This window comes from Siphateles boraxobius, unplaced genomic scaffold, assembly GCF_051911475.1.
Source record: "Siphateles boraxobius isolate OS27281-9 unplaced genomic scaffold, OSU_SipBor_1 13, whole genome shotgun sequence".
Taxonomy (NCBI): Eukaryota; Metazoa; Chordata; class Actinopteri; order Cypriniformes; family Leuciscidae; genus Siphateles; species Siphateles boraxobius.
In genome coordinates, this window is record NW_027508733.1 from 24,758,675 (window position 1) to 24,779,791 (window position 21,117).

Here is a 21,117-nt window from a genome sequence, read left to right on the forward strand (position 1 = left end):
ATCGTCACTATTCACTGCGTCATCATTGCACGCGCCAGATGGAGTATCCAGAATAACCCCGCCTTTTTTAAATAGTTTAGCCAGAGATAGTTACTAAACTTACTACTATTATTATGGCAACTCGGAAGAATACGCCGTGGTCAAACGAGGAGGTGCAGACATTCCTTTGTTTGGTTGCCGAAGAGAGGATCCAGCGAGAGCTTGATGGGGCAACGAGGAACGAAAGGCGTCGCTATGACGACCGGGTACTATTTGTGGCGATACTTTCTGCAATGGAAAACGGAACGAAAAGCGAGCCGAGTCGAGGCGAGCCAAGGCGAGTCGAGTCGAGTCGAGCTGGTACTGGTAATGGAAAAGCGCCATAAGTGTCTATAGACTGAATATGTAATAATTCATCATGTATGCGCTTGATGTCACCGTTTTCACAAATGCACGTTTTTATAGTTTACACTGAGACGATAATGGTATTGTTTTCAAAAACTTGCACTTTGAAACCCGTTTTCAAAAGTTTGCGTTTTCAGGCCCCAAAACGCAGATGTCGTGTAAAAGAATGGCAAAAACATAAAAAGTTTTCTGTTTTTTACTGATAACGGTGTTGTGTAAACGGCTCCTTATATATGATGTCAGATATATGGAGCACATGGCATGTGGGGAAAAAAGATATTGTGGCCACTAGTTAACAATTCATTCTCATGACTTAATTTGTTGCCAAGTATTATTAACTAACCCTTCGTTTTAGCTAAATCATTGGCATGTTTTATTTGGCTAGCCCCACACAAGACATGCAATGGAAAAAAACAAGATATCGTGGCCTAAAAGCTGAAAATCTTTTGTGTGTTTTGGCTGTTCATTTAAACAACAATGGTGTTTTGGGCCCTGAAAGATGCAAACTTTGAAAACGGGTTTTTGAACATTGCATCGTTATTATCTCCATGTAAACTACGAAAACGTGAATTTGTGAAAGCTGTGACATCATGCCATGTAGTGTTCCTTTACAAAGTGACATCGCCATCTACTGGCCTGGCATGAATAATACAGCATTTTTAGTCAGTTCACGGATGAATGGGGATTTGAAAGGGGATCGCTTTGGCAACCGTCCCCTTTAAAAATATGGAGGCATGAATAAAAAAAAGTGTCCCAAAGATTTAGCTGTTTTGAAAGTAAGTGAAAGTTGAGTAAGTGAGAAATAACATGTCTTGATGCCAGAACAGTGGGACCAAAATATGTTCTTCAGTAATGGAGCTTGGCAGTGGAGTGACAGCATCAGTTATTTTAATTTGCTCTTCAGCACTCATGAGTGGTCAAAACATATAAATGTACATACAAAAGTATTATTGATGAAGGAGGAAAAAGACCCTCTGCTCTGTCCCTCCTCCTCCTCAGTCTCTCTCAATTCATGCACTGTTCCTCATCCCCAGTGTCTCTGGCTCCTGCAGAGCTTCAGTGTGTCTGGAGGAATTAACAGACCAAGACCTCTGCCACCAGAGACAAGCCCTCAAGCCCTCACAAGAATAACAGTGTGTCGCAATGCTTGAGCAGGGAGAAAAAAGTTAAGGGAAATTCCCCGGAGCAGCCCAGACAGTTTACACAAAGAGACAGACTAGACTTCTCTCACCATCCTCCAATTACTGGCTTTGCGTATTTTTTTTATTATACATAGATTGTGTATGTTTATGTTTGTGCATGTCTCATCTCATCCCTGTAAGCCATTTAATAAGGAGACCTTAAGATGGAAGAAGGAAAGAAAGGTGTGGTTGAGCATGCTTGTTGTACCTGGAAGTGGTGTTTTTCACAGCACGTGTAAGTTGTGTTTAGGAATTATTAACCAGAGACTCTTGTTTCTCCCTCAGTAACTAGCGGCATGTAGCAATGCTGCTAACTTAAGTTTTTAGTAGTGTGACATTAGCTCAGCTATTCTCAAAATAGTCCTATTGTTGATTTTCCAGTAAAAGGCTACTTCTTTTTTAACATTAAGCAATGTAGCATGACAAAACTCTCCATCTGTGTTTTTTTGTGTCACAATGTATTATGCTAACAGCCTTAAAGCTAAGCAAGACATACTGTATTAAAGTCAACATAAAATCCAATTGGTCCCTATTTACTTTCTTAATGGATGTTCCTGGTCTAATTCCAAAGGGGGGAAAAATCTAAAAATGTTTTAGCAAAATGTAGCAATGTAATGATGCTAACAAATAGCGAAATAGCTACCTAGGCTACCAATGTTTTAACAAACTTATCAGTTTCTTTAACTCTTACTTTTTATAATCTAATAAGTTCTCATTGGATAATATTTAGTACCACCTGCAATTTTTTATCATTGAATATCCTGTTATGATTAAAAAATACATCATATTGAAGTAAAATTGGTCACATAATGAACTTCACGTTGACATGAATGGAACAAAAATCTTAAAATGTCCCCTCTCTCAAGCAACATTGTTATTGTTAAATAAAATTAAACATTTTCATTCATTTAAATAAGGCTGAAATAAAATAAAATATAAATATTACAGGAAAAATTCAACTTAAAAAACTTAAATGAATTAGAAAACAACTAACTGAAAAAAATGTTTAATTTGAAGTACTAAAACTAAATTAAGCTTTAAAGAAATAATAGACTAAAACAAAATTACTTAAACATACACTAAAAATACAATAGAAAATACAAAAATAAAAGCTAATTCAAGATATTAAATTTTTTTTATAAAAAGTCTAATAATATTCACCCTATTGGCACTGTTACGCAAACAGTCAATATGACCGATTTTTTTTCAATGAAATGATTTTATGATATTTTAGTTCGATAATATTTTTTATTTAATATTTTGTATTTTTAGGGGATATTATGGTAGTAAATTATATTTATGCAGTAGCTATAATCCATTTATTCACTTTTTGAGCATTGAAAATTAAATTTAAACTGTCAGAAATCTTGAATGCTTTGAAGCACAGACCTAACACAGACTTGGTTTCTTTTTAAAGACGACACATGGCAGATTATTACTGAAGTGAAAAAAGTTGAAAAAAGTGAAGTTAAAAAAAGAACTAAAATTTTACATAAACTGTTATGAAAAATGCACAAAAACACAATTTTCAATTTTTATATGAAATATATATTTTCCAAAACACGTTTTAGTCTACAGCTGTGAGAAAATCAAAGCCATAAATCTATACAAGCTGTGTCCCTAATTTGAGGAATGATATCTTAAAAAAATGAGCTTTCATTAAGATTTTGTTTGGGCGCAGTACCAAACATTTCCAATTGATGAAATTCGTCTCCCAATCATTTCCAATGCGGCCATTTTTGACAGCAAACAATACAAGTGTGAACAATTTCAAATGTGTGTTCACACTGCAAGTGCGAAAACCTATAGAAAGTTTCGTACCATTCCAACGAAGCAAAAAATTCAACAACAAAAAAACTATACGTAAACTTTTTCAGTCTGAAATTACCGAACAGCACCAGAGGGTTAAAATAATATGAAAATAACACTGATCTCAAGTAGCCTTATTCACAGTCATGGACTACCAGGACATTTTTAAATTGTAAGAAAGAAAAAAAAAAAACGATTTACCTATTATTTTGAGTCCCTGCACAACATAAACTTGAACTAGCTTGAACTCTCTTGTGGAGTTTCAAAAGGAGCTTCCTCAACCCTGGTCTGCATCAGTAGCTGGGTCAGAAAGGACATCAAAGCCTATACTCAGTGTAAGCCTTGTTTGGCTGCTAACCAAAACCTATTGTGCATCATTGCAGGAGCATGTGGGTGGTGTCCAACAAAAGGCTTATCCCAGATAATGCATGAATATGCTTAAGTTTACTCATAGACACTACTGTCATACGTCAAACAACATCTGCACGGTGAGAGCTTGCGTGTGAGCGCAGCTGAAGAGTTCAAGACCGATGATGTTGCACAGCTAACGTGTTTGAGTACGAGCCCTGCCGTAATCAGCATGAGAATAAAGCTTTGTTTTGATATCTAGGATCTGACACACATGCAGGAACATGCTTACATGTGTGTATCGCAGTTTGGAATGCCCTTACTTTTAGGAACAGCGTGTTTCAACCTTATCTGCATTGTGCAAGGCCAAGTCTCTATCTTACAGCATTCGCACATGCACAGTTATTGACCGAAGTATGTTAAATCATTAGTGGTGTTTGCTATGGGTGCATGGTTAGTGATTTCAACAACTCCTCCCACCAAATGCCGGCATGATGCATCAGAAGGAGCTGGATTTAATATTCTGAATTATTTCAATCCACAATCTGACTTGTCATGAAGCCTGGAATTATAACCACACTATATTATTTTGTCTGGCCAGAGGAGAACTGGTCCCCTGACTGGCCTAGTATGCATAAAAAACATAGTATACTTTGGGCTTCACCCTAAAGGTGAAAATTCTCTGCATATCATCTCTTCATAATTTGTGCTACGTCCATAAATGATACCTACTGTATGGAAGTTTCCACCACAGAATAAAACATTTTAAAAGATAATTGCGACTTTTTATCTCACAATTCTGACTTTATAACACGCAATTGCGACTTTATATCATGCAATTCTGACTTTTATATCTCTAAATTGCGTGTTATAAACTCAGAATTGCGAGATATAATCAGGCAATTCTAAGAAAAAGTCACAATTTTTTGTTTATTTCTCGCATTTGTGAGTTTATAACACACAATTGACCCTTCGCAGGGAGTTTGATTGACAGGCGATCTGACCAATCATAATCCGCCATCCGCCATTTTTGTCCGACAAATCAGTCATGAGAGTTAGTAGATTAACGTTGGAGGATTTGAATTTGAAAAATACGTGTACGTTACGCGGTTAAACCAACATTCCTTCTTATATTCATTCATGTTTATTTGATGCTATAAATGAACTAGAAGGAAGAGATGATCGGTTCACGAGAAGCTTTAACTGAGGCTCTACACCGATCTGTCAGATACGGATCCAGGCCGTATCCGGATCTGATGAAGGACCTGCGCCTGGACATGACGACAACGCAGTCCTGAAGTGTCAACTAGTCTCTCCCCTGTGAAGGACTCCTTCTCCTTACCTCTGTACAGATAAAACGTTGCCGGGATAATTTCGATTCACGTGGCTACGCAGAGACGATAAAAAATTCTCAGAGACACTAAGCACTGTTTTATGCAAATCAGCGGCCGGATCGCATTAAAGGTTTTCTGTTAGAACACTATCGTGTTAGCGGCCCCTAAGTTAATAACTAATGATCGTTGCGACAGAAGTGAATCAATCTAAACTAACTTTAGCTGGACAATACTTTATTCTAGAGTTGCTGTAAAGCCAAAACAATCTCTGTTACTTTAATTTCCTATTATCACTGTAAAGCTGCTTTGAAACAGTCCATATTGTTAAAAGCGCTATATAAATGAAGATGACTTGACTTGACATTAAAGAGCCACAAAATGGTATTTATTGTTTGAATTTCTTTAAAAAATGACCAAATTTGAAAGTCGAGACTTTGTTTCATATCATAGGCATGTACACAAAAGTAACCTGGTCTGTCCTGTCTCTGTGTGTTGTCAGTGTCCTCTCTGCTCCGCGATGTATTTTTCACTGCGTGAGAGAGGCGTGGCTTATCGTACATAGCAACAGTAACTAAAGGGGGCGGGTCTTAGCGAACGGTTCTGACTTTATAACACACAATTACCACTTTATATCACGCAATTCTGACTTTATAACTCGCAATTGCAACTTTACATCACCCAATTCTGAAATAAAAAGTCTAGGTGGAATAGAATCTATTTAGAACACTCTGAAACCAACTGACACCACCATTGTAATTAAGCATGTTAATGAGTGTATTATATAGTTTGTAGTTTGGAGAGTAGGGAGCTAATACGGTCATCAGGCCCAATTTCAATGATGCTCCAGCTCCGCACCTCCTCAGAACTCCACGTTTCTCCACGAGCTGCCATGCTAGTGAAAACTGTCAACAAACATTAGTCCTCATCCCATAATGCACAGTGCAGCTGACTACAGCAGCTGGTTTAGTCCAAAAATGCGCAGTTCTTTGGCAGTTGAGTCTGTTCGAGGTCAGATCACGTTCTCACCACAAACAAACCACTCCAGAGTTCGTTTGAATGCGTAACGAGAACTCCCTTGGTCCGCTTTTGGTGCGCACCCGAGTGCGATTGCTGCTTTCACACCTGCCCTAACGAACCGCACCAAGGGGGAAAACGAAACTCTAGTGCGATTCAACCGAACTAAATGAGGCAGGTGTGAAAGCACCCTAAGACACCTAGTTTTACTATGCATCACCTCATCTGCATATCATTTCCATATGGATATTCTCACCCATGTGATACTACCGTGTTTAGCATTAGCCTACAAGACACTGTAGCCTATAAATCCTGATATGTACATTTCAACACAGTTTGTGCTTATGCAACTTTATACATCAGACCCCAGATCTGAACGATCTGTTAAATCTGAGTTTTATAGATAAAGCCGAAGCATGGAAATAGATAAGTGCTTTCCTGTTTTCCATTTTGATTCCTTATCTCCTGCACTATAGTCATCTTCTATATACTAAAACAAAAGGCTCTTTCTTTCATTGCTTCCCCCTGCTTTCTGTCTGTAGTTGTCTTTTTTTTTCTTCGTGTCCTTGATCTTGTGTGTAAGATTAGTGGTCACCGTGGCATTGTTCTGTTTATCACTGAGCAGATGTGCCGAGCACTGCTGAGTGGCCCACATCTTCCTCTCTCCTTCCTCTCCCCTCTTCCTCTGAGTGACAGTGATGAAGGTATTTGGGTAAACAGGACTCAGTGTTGACGGATGGGTCAGTAAGCATCTGGTGTGTGAGATCAGCGGCGGCAGTATAGCAAGCACCTGCAAACGACTCACAGGAAACACTTGTTCATTCTTCTCATCTATATTTAGAGCTTTGTTTAAACAGAAATTCTGTGATCATTTACTAATTTCAAATGCTACTCTCTTCTGTGGAATGAGATATTTTTAAGAATGTCCATCCTGCTCTTTTCCATACATTTAAAGCTTACACTCACAAGGGACTGTTATTTAAAATGTTAAATAAAATGAAAATATATATATATAGATGAAGACCTCCGATGCAAAAGCCTCTAAAAGCCACATCTGTCTTTTTCGCTGCTTATTGGGCTTAAACCAGTCCTTCCAGAAAAACGGGGAGTTTTTTTGTGATTGTTGCGGGCAAAACTCCTTGATTATGCGGCCCGTTTTCTTTAAAAATGTGATGGAATACGCGGGATATTTATGCAAAACTGCGGTTTGATGAAAAAGAGAAAAAAAGTGATTCCCCCAACACCCTGTTCTCACTAGGCTACTACCTTAATGTAAAGAGTCATTTCTTATTATTTACTTTGATAAGCAAGCATACTACATCATAGAAAGTGCTGGGAATATTTAATTTCTCATCTTGTTTTATTTCAGACTGTAAGGAGTGTAAATAAGGTGTGGCCCCTTTAAGAGCTGCGCGCTCCCTGTTGACCTGTCCCAGTGTTATATTGTATGTGCGCCTCGAACACCCCATGTGTGCGGGTAATTTCTGTTTGATGCTATTTCTTTTATCTTATTTTGTTTATTAAGTAACGATCTGACGGTAGAACGTGTGACAGACAGTTATACGAGTTCAATTTGGGAATAAAGAGCGAGTTGTGAGATGCCAATCGCCTCCGTGAGTCCGTCTGGTCTCTGCAATAACTTCAGCTGTGAGCTATCCCGTCGCGTAATTGCGTCACTTCATAACGTTCCCATGGAAACAGGGGCAAATGGCTGCTCTTGTGTGAAGCTAACGCAACATTTTTCAACTTTCTGCTAAGATATATGTGACTTTTTGCAACGAAAATGCGAGGATTATGAAATCATGCAAGCCCCGCATATTTTGCACGGAAATCGGCAATTTATGTGGCGAAAGTGCGGCGTATTTGAAAAAATGCGGCCCCGCATGAATATGCGGACTTTGGCTGATTATGCATTGAATTCAGCGAACGCATAATCGCGTTTTTCTGGAGGGACTAAACGGTTAAATACACACAAAATAATGTCAAAATGTTAGTATTCGCAAGCATTCAGGTAAACACAGTCAGTTATGTTTTAAGTGAGCGTAAACAGTTGAGAAAGAACACGCATGTGTAACAGTATAATGGATCTGTGTGTCATGTCTTAGCCTAATATACCTGCTGCCAAATTATGACATAATAATATGATTTTTAAATGCTTTTGAGATTGGTTCTTTTAATTAAGGTTGCATTTATTTGATCAAAATACAGTAAAAACATTAATATTCTTACATAACATTACAATTTATATTTATATTTCAGGACATAATTTATTCCTGTGATGGCAAAGCTGAATTTTCAGCATCATTACTCCAGTCTTCAGTGTCACATGATCCTTCAGAAATCATTCTAATATGCTGATTTGCTGCTCAAGAAACATTTCGCATTATTATTATCAATGTTGAAGATAGTTGTGCTCCTTACTGTTTATGTGGAAACGATGATACTTTTTTCAGGATTCTTTGATGAATAGAAAGTTCAAAAGAACAGCATTTATTTGAAAAAGTTTTGTATTAAAAATAAGTCTAGATATTGAAGGTATAATCAAACATTTTATAAACAAAAGAAAAATATTTATTAATCATTATTTTCGAAAGTTACACAGAACACAAGATTCCATCTGGCATAATTAATTTCCTCAGTTAATTGACAAACACTGACAAGCCCGCATTTGATCTTCCACATCTGTTTTTAAGCCACACCTGTTTCATGCTCTCATTAGGATGAATGAAATTGTTCAAAGAAAGAATAAACCATACAGTACACACCAGTGCAATGCAATGACGAAATTCATGATCTGCCTGGGTTGTTGTACTTTTTTACACGCAAGATTAGTGCAAATTAGCAATGCGGTCACATGCGCATGCGCAAACAGGAGCTTTGCGAATAGCATTGTCTGAGTTGTATCGCTTAGCCGCAGAGTCTTACAGAGAGGAAAGAGAAAGGCGTGAAGTGTTACTCACTGGAATAATGAGCTCATTTTTATCCGAACACACAATGCTTCCAGTCTTCCCTCGACTTTAATATGCAGCTATTGGCGGGAAAGGAGGACAGTATTGTTCTCTCTTTACATTTAACGTGTGTGAGTGTGGGAGAGAGAGAGAGAGAGAGAGAGAGAGAGAGAGAGAGAGAGAGAGAGAGAGAGAGAGAGAGAGAGAGAGAGTGAGAGAGAGTGAGAGAGCTACCGCTATAGGTGACATCATCAGTGCAGAGAAACCCCCTCATTAGGGAGTGATTCATCTTTTTAGTAGCGCAGCACGTGGGGCCTAAAGGAAAGGGAACTCGCGGTCAGATGATGACGCTTCTCTTAAATACACAGACAAACACACGCACATGCCCACACACACCTGTGCAGGTGGGCTATTTGAGTTGCTTCGTTTGAAGCCACAATAATAGATCAAAAAGGCCTCGCTGCCTATCCCAAGCTTTCTATGAGACTGTTTAAAAACACAGTGAGCATGTGTGAAAAAGAAGTAGTTATGATGGCAGTGCAAACATTGCATTCTAAAGACAGGTGCACTGATGAGAATATGCACGAAAGTCATCTTTCTCACAGTGATTTATTGATCATTTCTGAAATATCATATCTTATGTTGATGATTGTATTTTAATATTTTTTTCCCCATGATGTTTTGGAACAGTAGGCCTATGTTGAGCATTTAGATATTTGGCATTAAGAAAAAGATTTTTCATAGCATCTCTGATTTAAACGGACATTTAGTTTTAAACTAAACATTTAAATGAATCTGTTCAAAACGCTGATGCGAGTGCATCATTGAATCACCGTTCAGAAATGTTCATGGAAATCCCTTGCCACTTTAAAATAATAGTATAAAATGAAAATATTTGTATGTAAGCACTGTTTATTAGTACTTATTGTTGTATTGGAACATAAAAATCATAGCCTATATTTTATTTTTAACATTATTTTATTTTATGTTTTTTCTCCTTTATGCCATTTTAATTAAAAACGGGATGTAGGTCTACTCAAAGATTCACAAAAATTGTGACAAGAATATAATTTTTTTAATATATGTAGTATAAAATTAGGCCTAGTGTATAAAGAAGTTTTAAAAACACATACTGTAAAATGGCTGAAAAATATAAACATTTTAGAATATAAATATAAAATGTAAAAAATTGTAAAAAAATAAATACATTATATAATGATAATAATAATTAAAAATAAATGTTCTCTTTTTTAAATACCAAGATATAGGCCTACTCAAATATTGCAAGAATACTGAAAGATTAATATAATTTGTTACAACAAAAAAATATATAAATGTTTTACACATAGGCCTACAGGGGGAAAAGTAGCTGTTTGCATTTAAATGACACGATCTTTATTGCAGTGATTATGATGTTTCTAGCATGTGATGTGTTTGGCAACAGTTCTTCTAACCCTAACTGATAGAGTGTGTAGCTTTTCATTTCTTAAACAACCATGTATGAAGAAACATCATGGCCATATTCCAGGATGACAGTGTCAAGCTTCATATATACATACAGTATATGTGTGTAGTTCACTTTCTTTTGATGTAAAAGTGTATGAGATTTTGGTACATGAGTAGCTGCGGACCATATACGCATGCATGTACCTCTCAGATCTCAAAGATCAGAGAATCCACGGTGGATTACAGTGCAGTAATGATGGTATGAGTGTGTTTATGTCGAGTGTGAGCGCTGAGAGTGCATGCCTGTGCTTGTGAGTGTCAGATGGAATGGCTTACAGGAACAGCCTGTTAGGAAAATACTATTAAGTGTCTCTCCATCACTCTGAAGAAGAGTGGAGGGATACTAAAGGTAAATGTTGATCATGTTATAGGAACACGTGGGTGAAAGACGGTAAATCAGGTCTGAATTTTAATACCAAGAACCAGACTTATAAGTACTGTGAAACACTCTCTCCACACACACACACACACACACACACACACACAAAAAGAAAAAAACTAATATTTTTACATATATCTTTTTTATTTTTTATCATGCATAACTCAGTCATGGTTTATCTTAGATAAACCGGGTTTGGCTTAACCGCACAGGTTATCTTTGAACTGCACACCTGTTGGTACTTAAAAAGCTGGCAGGTGAGTGGAGATGAAGGGGCGCATGAGATGAGCCAAGGAAGGTGTGTGTGTGTGTGTAATGCTGGCAGTAATTGTCCCTTTGGCTTCTTGCCTGGTTTGTAATGGCACCGCAGCATGTTGAGCTGGTGAATGAGGACATACTGTTACTGTAAATATAATAAAACAGGAGGTCTCTCTCGCAGTGCCCTTCAGTTTGAGCTGGCGGGAAGATTGTCTCTTGCTTCCTCTGTGTTATGACTAGATATTAAGCTCTCAGGGTCTTTCACACACTCACACACAGTCTCTTATGATTGCGTCTGCGTGTGTGGATATGTAAGGAAACCCTTGAACATGTCTTCGAAAGTGTGATTTAAAATGAATTACACCTTAAGATTTTTTTTCATTATTAAAATAGTCATGTCCGACTCTTTTAACAATATAACTGGAAAGGATCTCGCTTGAATATGTCAGCTAATACTTGTTAAAGGGCACCCTCTGGTGTTGATGGACTGCATGATTTACACATTTGTTGTCATGCCTGATTAAACATGCTGTCAGCGTATTATGGAGCACCGCAGAAATAGATATCGGGGCACATATTCAGAATTTGTTCCAATAACTTATTCATGGCCATGTTTTATTAAGCAATTCCCTTGTTTTAGTTCAATTATGGCCACACCATATTTATTCATTCCCTAAATTGTGGCCACGTTTTTTTAAATCATTCCCTTGTTTTAAGCAAATTTTCATTTTTGGGTGAACTATCCCTTTAAGTTCAATTGTGGCCACGTTGACAAAGAGTAAGTTTACAGAACAATGATGTACTAAAAACAGAAAAGGGGCCTGAAAACGCAAACTTCTGACAATTGGTTTCAAAGTGCAAGTTTTTAAAAACAAAAACATTATTTTCTCAGATTAAACTACAATAACATGAATTTGTGAAACGGTGACATCATGCACATACCTATTGCATGTTCAGTCTACAGGCGCATATTATACTGTTTCTAAACTAAACAAAAAAACATTCAACAGCACAGTTCTGTAACACTTTTATCAATGATATACAGTATAATATGACATCAGGGTATTAGTTGTTGTTTTTGTTAACATTCTGGTACAGATTAAGCATTAAATGATTGCATTTCTTTGGTAGTTGTTTTTTTACACGCATGCATTTTCAAAGTTGTAAACAAAAAGATTATTGGAGTATATTTTACAAGAAAATACTATTTCAAGTCTCTCTATGTCTACTTGTAGTTTCTTTGTAATTAATTGAGAAATTTACTAGCAATAACACATTTTTTCCGTGAAACCAAAAAAAAAACATCAGTATATTCAAAGAATAGCATTTGTCTCAAGACTGACAGCCGCTTTCAGTCAGTGCCGTTGCGAAGCTCTTCAGCTCGTCGCATTTCACCAGCAGTGGAGATCCAGCAGCGCATTCAGACTCAGCCGGCCAGCGCTCCACCCACGTGTCTTTACCCAGCGTATACACATACCTAAGAGGAAAACCGTGAGCGGATAGTCAAATACAGACCCTGACATGTACATTTCCAGTGCTATAATGCTCCTCACCTGTTGGACGTGCTTCCTGCTTGCCAAACATCAGCGATCGGCCCAATGATCAGATAGTCCTGACCCTCTCTCAACCCAAGCCCTGTCCTACAGCTCGCATGAGAGAGGAACATTCTCCTTTCCTTCTCCATCAGACCTTCTTCCGTCCCTACACAAACAGAAATGTATGGAGGTACGTGAGGCAGGTTAGATAAGACTCTTAAAAATAAAGGTTCTTTATTGGCATCTATGATTTCGTGAACAACCTTTAACATCCATGGAACCTTTCCGTAATGCAAAAGGTTCTTTTTATAGTGGAAATGTAGGATTCTTAAAATCAAGATTTTGTAAAAGGGCATAATAGGTCCCCTTTAAGAGTGTAGTAGACGTACCCTCTTTGATAACCTGCACAATCTCCATCTCGTACTGGTCATAGTGACTGTGGCTGGCGCTGATCAGTTTGACCCTGTAGGCTGAAGAAAAGACACATTTATTGAGAAGATGGTGACATCACGATGTAATTCATTTTTTCCCTTTACCATGATGTAATCCATTGCATACAGCAGCCTTCCTCTGTTCTTGGCCAAAAGACAAGGAGTCTTTCACTACACAACAGTCACCTATGAGAGAAAGTTTTATAACTGGTTAAAGTTGAAAAGTTGATAGAAAACATAAAGATGTCCTGCTGAACCGACCCTGTGAGCAGCGGCACACGTCGTCTTTGCAGATCTGATCGAGCTGCTGTTGGTCTTCAGGAGGAGAGTAGAATCTGCTACAGCGCTTATCTGACAGGACACAGATCATAATCACGATCACACCATGTGGCCAGAATTTAACTCATTTAAAATGAGTGATTTAATTAGTACAACGTGGCCATGATTTACTAAAACAGGGAAACAAAGTAATTTAACCTGCCTAATAAGTCATGGGAACGAATTCGTAATGATCTATTTTTCACATGTCTTGAGCGGGAATCCAAAGCATTCATCAGATTAAACGGGTTTTCAAATTGGGGTTCGTGAGCCAACAAGGGGAGGGCAAGATAACTTTTTTTTTATTACTTTTTTTGTCAATGTTAAGGTGTAACTCTATAAGTACATGTTGTTTATTATTATTTAGTACGTATTTGAGTAAGCACAATGTAACTAACGGCACCTTAAAATAAAGTGTAAACAAATGTGGTTCCATTTTGTCTTTATTTAAACCTCGTATGTAAGTGTGTGTCCATTAGGGCATTGGTTCCCAAACTTTTTTTGTCTGAGACCCCCTTTTTCCCAATAAAATATATTAGGGCCCCCCTTCACATTTAATGATATTATCGCTCTTGTAAGCTTGCAGCAAGGATGACAAAATATGTTGTTTTCAAACAAACGGTATGTTTACTATAACCAGATATGTTTATGCACAAATAATAGCCTATAATATTGAAAATACAATAACAAAAACATCAGTAGGCCCTTTGTAATTTAAAGCCTAGGAGAAGCCTATATATTGGCCCTATTTGAAATGCAAAACCAAAAATATTCCCACTGGTGTGTAGGTATAAAAAGAAAGAATATAGGCTATTACTAAATGACTGCTGTCTGGGGCCTCAATACTTGCAAGTTATTTGTGAGGCTTTATCAATGTGAGGCTTTATTGTTTTACGTTTTTGGCGCTTTAGCGAGCGATAGTAAACTTGCGTTTATTAACAGAATAACGCGTCTTTCGGAAGAACATTGTAGCCGGAACTACTTCTCTATGTAGGTGTAACCCCTCCACCCGGGTCCCACTTGACCCGCTCCAAGCGGGCCTCGAACCCGGGTCTCCGGCATGAGAGTCAGGCGCTCTAACAAGGAGGCTAAAGACTGCAGCCTCTAGCATCTGTCGCCAGAGCGCCTATTGAGATCAGAGGAGTGAGGTTTACTCGCACAACAACTACTAGCTGGCCTCCGTTACATAGGTACGTCCATAGACATCATATAGATAGACACCCTATCGACCGCTACTGCCTATTGGCGCAGACGAGCCGTGGGGCCGCCATCTTAAACCGGTCACCCGCTCCGGTCAGTGTAATCTGTTTGGCAGGTGCAATGAGCTGCCAGCGCATTTAATTAATCATATCTCACTGAATACCGAACTGATTTTCACGCGGGTTTTTTTGCTGCAAAGGTCATACACGTAGCTACGATACAGGAACAATTGAATATTTTGTTCACAAAATACAACCAATAGTACGGTAATGTTAAATGTTAAATCTTACTTGTGAAAAGTAATCCCCGAGTGATGGTCTGCCGATTTGAGCAGGAATATGCTGCACAGTGCTCTGGCATCTACTGCTGCTATGCAACGCAAATAGGAGCATGATCGGTTTAGGTTGGCGGCCGCATTTCTTGCGCCACAGCGGCCAATAGGGAATCTAGTCTCTATATGATATCTATGGGTACGTCTATGACGAGTCACGCAGGTACTGGGCTACTCCGCAGCGGCAGCGATCTGAACCAGTGTAAAATAGTCCCAATGTAAACACTTATTATAGGTGTACGATAGTGGTTCAGGATAAGACAAAAGCACGGATTGATGGATTCATGATGAACTCGCTCATTATATATATTTTGAACAGGAAAAAGTTAAGGACTTTTATTTAATGCTCATTGCTCCAAACTTTTCAATATATGACGCGACCCCCCACAGAGCTCGCTGAGGCCCCCTTGTGGGCCGCGACCCCCCTGTTGGGAACCGATGCATTAGGGGGTCTCTATTTGGGTAATTGGTTACTGAATATAGGTAGGAACCTTCCTACAGGTGACAGGTGTTGCTGGAGGGAAGGTGCACACAGTTTTTTGACCGCTATGCTACGCTAAGTTATGCTGTGCCACGCTGTGCAGTAGGAAATCTGTACTGGTGAATAACTGTGGATTTATTGACTGTTTGTTGGACTCTTACTTTCTATAAATGAAGACCAGTCACGGTCAAATAAATCTACAATGTAAGCATATTAACTTGTGCGCGTCCATTAACAAGCACCGTCCAGCAGCCCTCAGCTGCTTTGAGTAAAAGACTTGGCTGCTTACAGTGGTGCTCAAGTTAAAAGAAGCTCAACATTTAACAGAAACTTGTTACAGACATTGTTTTTTCTTCATTCCATTTTTCTTTCATACCTCTCACTTTTTACCTGCGAAAATGCCTTCTGTGTGAATAGCAAGGCGTTTGAGTTATTCATGCCAGTAGCAGAAACAATGTGAGATGAGTTCAGAGGTCAAGTTTAATACTTAACGGTGTAGATTAGTAGTATAACTTCACAAACCTTTGTTGTAGTACTGGTAAACTGTGACAGTGGAAGGCTGAAGGAGCCCCACTTTAAATTTCTGGTGCAGTCTGAATGAGATCATGTCCGTCTCAGTACTGGACACCTGTCCGGGTCATTCATACAAAGACAAATATTCAATATTGCCTTCATTTACATCATAGTAAACAAGTATGAACTTTAAGGGTTAAGGTTACCTTAAACAAGTGGATTATGAGGGATCCTCTGTCACTCAGGTTGTCCACCACTTGGAAGTTGTTAATGTAGCGGTCCACTGAATTTTTAAGCTAAAAACAAACAAAAAAACAACACTGATATTATCACTTCTAGAACCTGATGACTTGCCTTGCTGCATGCGTTCTATGTAGGTAGCTGCCTACATCAGAAACTGCGTGCAACATAAATACTCAACTCACAGTTGATTCCAATAGAGTTCAGCGTTAGCATGTTGCTAAGCTTAAAACACAATACTCCATAAAAATACAAAGCAACAAAAATATTGGATAGAAAAGCCAACTGGTGTGTTGAATGAAAAAAATCATGATATTTTTAATCAACATCAACTTATTTTCATGATTTTTTCAACCATCTTGGATGTAGCTTGTAGCAATGCATTATGGGATTGTATTCTCCATGATAGATGTATGTAAGGCTGCCTAAATTAGAGCTTTCAAGAGCTTTTCATCGCTAATGTAATGCCACATTATGTCACGAGGCTGGTCTTACCAACTCTAAATCTGAGTTTTCAGGCTCAAAGCCGGTGGGCAGGCCGATGTCCAGAATAACCATCCTCACTTGACGTCCCTCCAGAGCCCTTTAGGGGTGCAAAGCAGAGAATTGTGGAAACCATAATAATATGTCCTAGCAAAAAAAAAAAAGATATCTACCTGCATACAAGCACTTACCTCACGTGGATATTGAGTCTGTAGGATTTTTCTACATCTGGTGGGGTTTTTTCTAAAATGGACCAAAGAGTGATCTTAATGGAAAACTGTTACCAGACCTTTACAGTTAAAAAAAGCGTAGCAACATTTTCAGTTTTACAGATTGAATGTATATTTACACAGTAAACAAATATTTCATTAACTGATATAATGCCAGGTAACACTTTATTTTAATGTTCATATGCTGCCTTCACATGCTAATCAGAATTATCGTAAATACGAGTATACTAGTTAAAAATTCTCTCAAGTCGTATTTACCACTGGGAAGCTTGGCGATCGTTTTGATACCCAAGTTTCACTATCTATCAAGATGGCGCCGCGGATGGCTGCCTCGGTGTGGAGCTCTCCAGCTATTGTGTTGTTTTTGTTCGTTTCTTCTGCGTTTAGTCATTCTTTTCCTATCAGTTTCACCAAAGACGAACTACTGGACATTAGGAAACACACACCAGAAACCTTCTATACAGTTTTTGATTATTCGGACGTTTTGCTGGACATTCTCATCGGAGGGACAGCGGTGTTGTTCAAACGCGCGTTCAGACGCAAACGCGGGAAGCGAGCCGGCGCGCTGGTTAAACTCCGCGAGCGCGGCCTGGGCACTGCACTCCCCAGTATTCATCTCGCGAATCTCCGATCCCTTCCTAACAAAACGGATGAACTTCTTCTCCTCACCCACACTAACAAGGATTTTTTAAACTCTGCTGCTTTGTGCTTCACTGAAACCTGGCTGAGTGAAGCCATACCGGACAAAGCAATACATCTGCCGGGCTTCCAGCTGTTCCGAGCGGATCGCATCGCGGAGCTAACGGGGAAAACGAGAGGTGGTGGATTGTGTTTCTACATTAACGAAAGTTGGTGTTCAGATGTAACAACACTGAAGAAGATGTGCTCTCCTAATTTAGAGGCACATTTCATAAACTGTAAACCCTTCTACTCGCCTCGGGAATTTTCCTCTTTCATTCTCGTGAATGTTTACATCCCTCCAGACGCGTGCGTGAGCGCGGCGCTACAACAGCTGGCTGAACAAATATCTGAAACGGAACAAAGGTACCCAGACTCTCTTTTAATCATTCTTGGGGATTTTAACAAAGCAAATCTTTCCCGTGAACTACCAAAATACAGACAGCACGTTACATGTCCCACCAGAGACAGTAATATACTGGACCACTGTTACACCACAATAGGAAATGCGTATCACTCCGTCCCACGGGCAGCTTTGGGGCTCTCTGATCACTGTTTGGTTCATCTCATACCGACCTACAGGCAGAAACTGAAATCAGCTAAACCTGTAATAAGGACTGTTAAAAGATGGACTAATGAAGCAGAGCAGAATCTACAGGCCTGCTTTGATTGCACTGATTGGACTGTTTTTGAAGCTGCTACCAATGATCTGGATGAGCTCACAGATACTGTAACATCATATATAAGTTTCTGTAAGGATACATGCATTCCTACCAGGACATTCTTATCATTCACTAATGATAAACCATGGTTTACTGGGAAACTCAAACACCTTCGTCATGCCAAGAGGATGCTTACAGAAGTGGGGATAAAATCTTGTATAACCAGGCCAGAAACAGATTGACAAAGGAGATCAGAGTTGCTAAAAGCAACTACTCTGATAAACTGAAAAAACAGTTTTCATCCAACGACCCATCATCAGTCTGGAATGGCCTGAGGAACATCACCAACTACAAGTCACCATCCCCTCGATCTGTGGACAATCAACACCTGGCTGACGATTTAAATTCATTTTACTGCCGGTTTGAAAAGCCCTCATTCACACCACACACCCGGTCTGATCTGCACTTCACACATTCAGCATCACCTCCTGCACTCCAATTATCACTCCCCCCTCCTGCCATCCAACCTGAGCTTAAGGTCTGTGTGGAGGACGTGAGCCGAGTCTTCAAAAAACAGAAGACTAGGAAAGCCTCAGGCCCAGACGGCATCTCATCTGCTTGTTTAAAAGCCTGCGCTGACCAACTGGCCCCGGTCTTCACGCATATCTTCAACAGATCATTGGAGCAGTGTGAAGTTCCCTGCTGCTTCAAACGCTCCACTATCATTCCTGTCCCCAAAAAACCCAAAATCACTGGACTTAATGACTACAGACCTGTCGCTCTCACGTCTGTGGTCATGAAGTCGTTTGAAAGACTGGTGCTGGCCCACCTGAAGGACATCACTGGACCCCTGCTGGATCCCTTTCAGTTTGCTTACAGAGCAAACAGGTCTGTGGATGATGCAGTCAACATGGGACTGCATTATATCCTGCAACATCTCGACAGACCAGGGACTTATGCAAGGATCCTCTTTGTGGACTTCAGTTCGGCCTTCAATACCATCATGCCTGGTCTTCTCACAGCCAAACTGACCCAGCTCTCCATACCATCCTCGATCTGTCAGTGGATCACCAGCTTCCTGACGGACCGGCAGCAGCGAGTGAGACTGGGGAAACACACATCCAAGACACTCACAATCAGCACCGGAGCCCCCCAAGGGTGCGTTCTCTCCCCACTGCTCTTCTCCCTGTACACTAATGACTGCACTTCTAAAGACCCCTCTGTCAAGCTCCTGAAATTTGCAGACTACACCACTGTCATCGGTCTCATCCAAAACGGTGACGAGTCTGCTTACAGACTGGAGGTTGAACAGCTGGCTGCCTGGTGCAGTTACAACAACCTTGAGCTGAACACGCTCAAAACAGTGGAGATGATCGTGGACTTCAGGAGGAACAGGCCAGCACTCCCCCCACTCACCATCATGAACAGCACTGTGGAAGCAGTGGAGTCATTCAGGTTCCTGGGCACTATCATCTCTCAGGACCTGAAGTGGGACAATAACATTGACTCCACTGTGAAAAAGGCCCAGCAGAGACTGTACTTCCTTCGCCAGCTGAGGAAGTTCAACCTGCCACAGGATCTGCTGATTCAGTTCTACTCAGCCGTCATTGAGTCTGTCTTGTTCGCTTCAATCACTGTCTGGTTTGGTTCAGCAACCAAATCAGACATCAGGAGACTACAACGGACAGTCCGGACTGCGGAGAGGATCATTGGTGCCCCCCTGCCATACCTCCAGGACCTGTACTCTTCCAGAGTGAGGAAGAGAGCAGGTAAAATCATCACAGACTCCACTCACCCTGGACAGTTTGAACTGTTACCGTCAAGACGGAGACTCAGACCACTGGCCACTAGAACATCTCAGCAGAGGAACAGTTTCTTCCCACAGGCCATTTCCCTCCTGAACAGTTAACACTCCTCCCAAGGCATATGCCTGTACGTGCAATACTCCCACTGTTTAGTGCAATATCCTACAACTCAGGTGATACTTATATGTAGATTTATTTATTTATAATATTCAAAACACTGTAAATAGGTTCATAATCTGTAAATCTGAAAATGTCTATTCTGACTAAACCCAACTGTGATAGTTTTATTCTCATATATTTATATTTTTATTCTTATAATTTGTAGTATTATGTTTCATGTTGTATTTGTATTTGTATATGTCCACTGGAAGCCTCAATACCAAAACAAATTCCTTGTGTGTGCAAGCACACTTGGCAATAAAGCTCTTTCTGATTCTGATTCTGATTCTGATAAACTTAAAACATGGCGGAAGGGAGAACAGCTGCTGCCGTGGCTGGTTTTCTTTATTACTTTTTCCACAACAGAACCTTTTTCTACAAAGCCTTGACTTGTTAAAGTATTGCATATTTACATATATGAATAATCATTTGAAGCATATAAAATAGCCTGTATTTGACCAAAATTACAGAATTGCAAGTACACGGTTGTCAATAAATGTCAATATTGGTTTCCCAATAAATAGGCAAGAATAAACCTGGCGTTCTCCATGACTCCTGTTCTTCCAACAACAAAGCACTTGAATGCGACGAGCTCGTAAATACAACTTGAGTGGGAAGATGGAAATATCTGATACCACGTGATTACAGCATTAATGCAAGTTACTACATGTACTTAATATAGTAATAACAGTAAATTATGCATAATTAATTCTGACTTTTTATCTCATTTGTCTGAATTTTGAGATAAAACATTGCAATTACTTTTTTTTTTTCATATAAACTGAGAGCATACCATTAGTCTCAGCGATGGAGACGTCCAGCTGAAAGCCGTGACACGTGCTGTTCTCGTACACATCAGGAAGCTGGTGGTACACAGTCACTACCTGAGA

General features: G+C 39.5%; 1 protein-coding gene across 2 annotated transcripts in view; it reads right to left on the reverse strand.

The window, feature by feature from the left end:
• Positions 1 to 12,176: 12,176 nt before the first annotated feature.
• The window catches only part of c3b.2 (complement component c3b, tandem duplicate 2), a 30,472-nt gene continuing 21,531 nt past the window's right edge, over positions 12,177 to 21,117 (reverse strand). For both annotated transcript variants that reach the window (XM_077226731.1, XM_077226730.1), the window contains exons 33-42: positions 21,021 to 21,111; positions 16,885 to 16,936; positions 16,706 to 16,793; positions 16,177 to 16,266; positions 15,980 to 16,085; positions 13,389 to 13,478; positions 13,233 to 13,313; positions 13,086 to 13,166; positions 12,715 to 12,862; positions 12,177 to 12,638 (exon numbers count right to left, since the gene is read on the reverse strand). In XM_077226731.1, the coding sequence (XP_077082846.1) occupies positions 12,494 to 12,638; positions 12,715 to 12,862; positions 13,086 to 13,166; positions 13,233 to 13,313; positions 13,389 to 13,478; positions 15,980 to 16,085; positions 16,177 to 16,266; positions 16,706 to 16,793; positions 16,885 to 16,936; positions 21,021 to 21,111 (972 nt within the window). In that variant the 3' untranslated portion in view covers positions 12,177 to 12,493. The remainder of the gene's footprint in view (positions 12,639 to 12,714; positions 12,863 to 13,085; positions 13,167 to 13,232; positions 13,314 to 13,388; positions 13,479 to 15,979; positions 16,086 to 16,176; positions 16,267 to 16,705; positions 16,794 to 16,884; positions 16,937 to 21,020; positions 21,112 to 21,117) is intronic.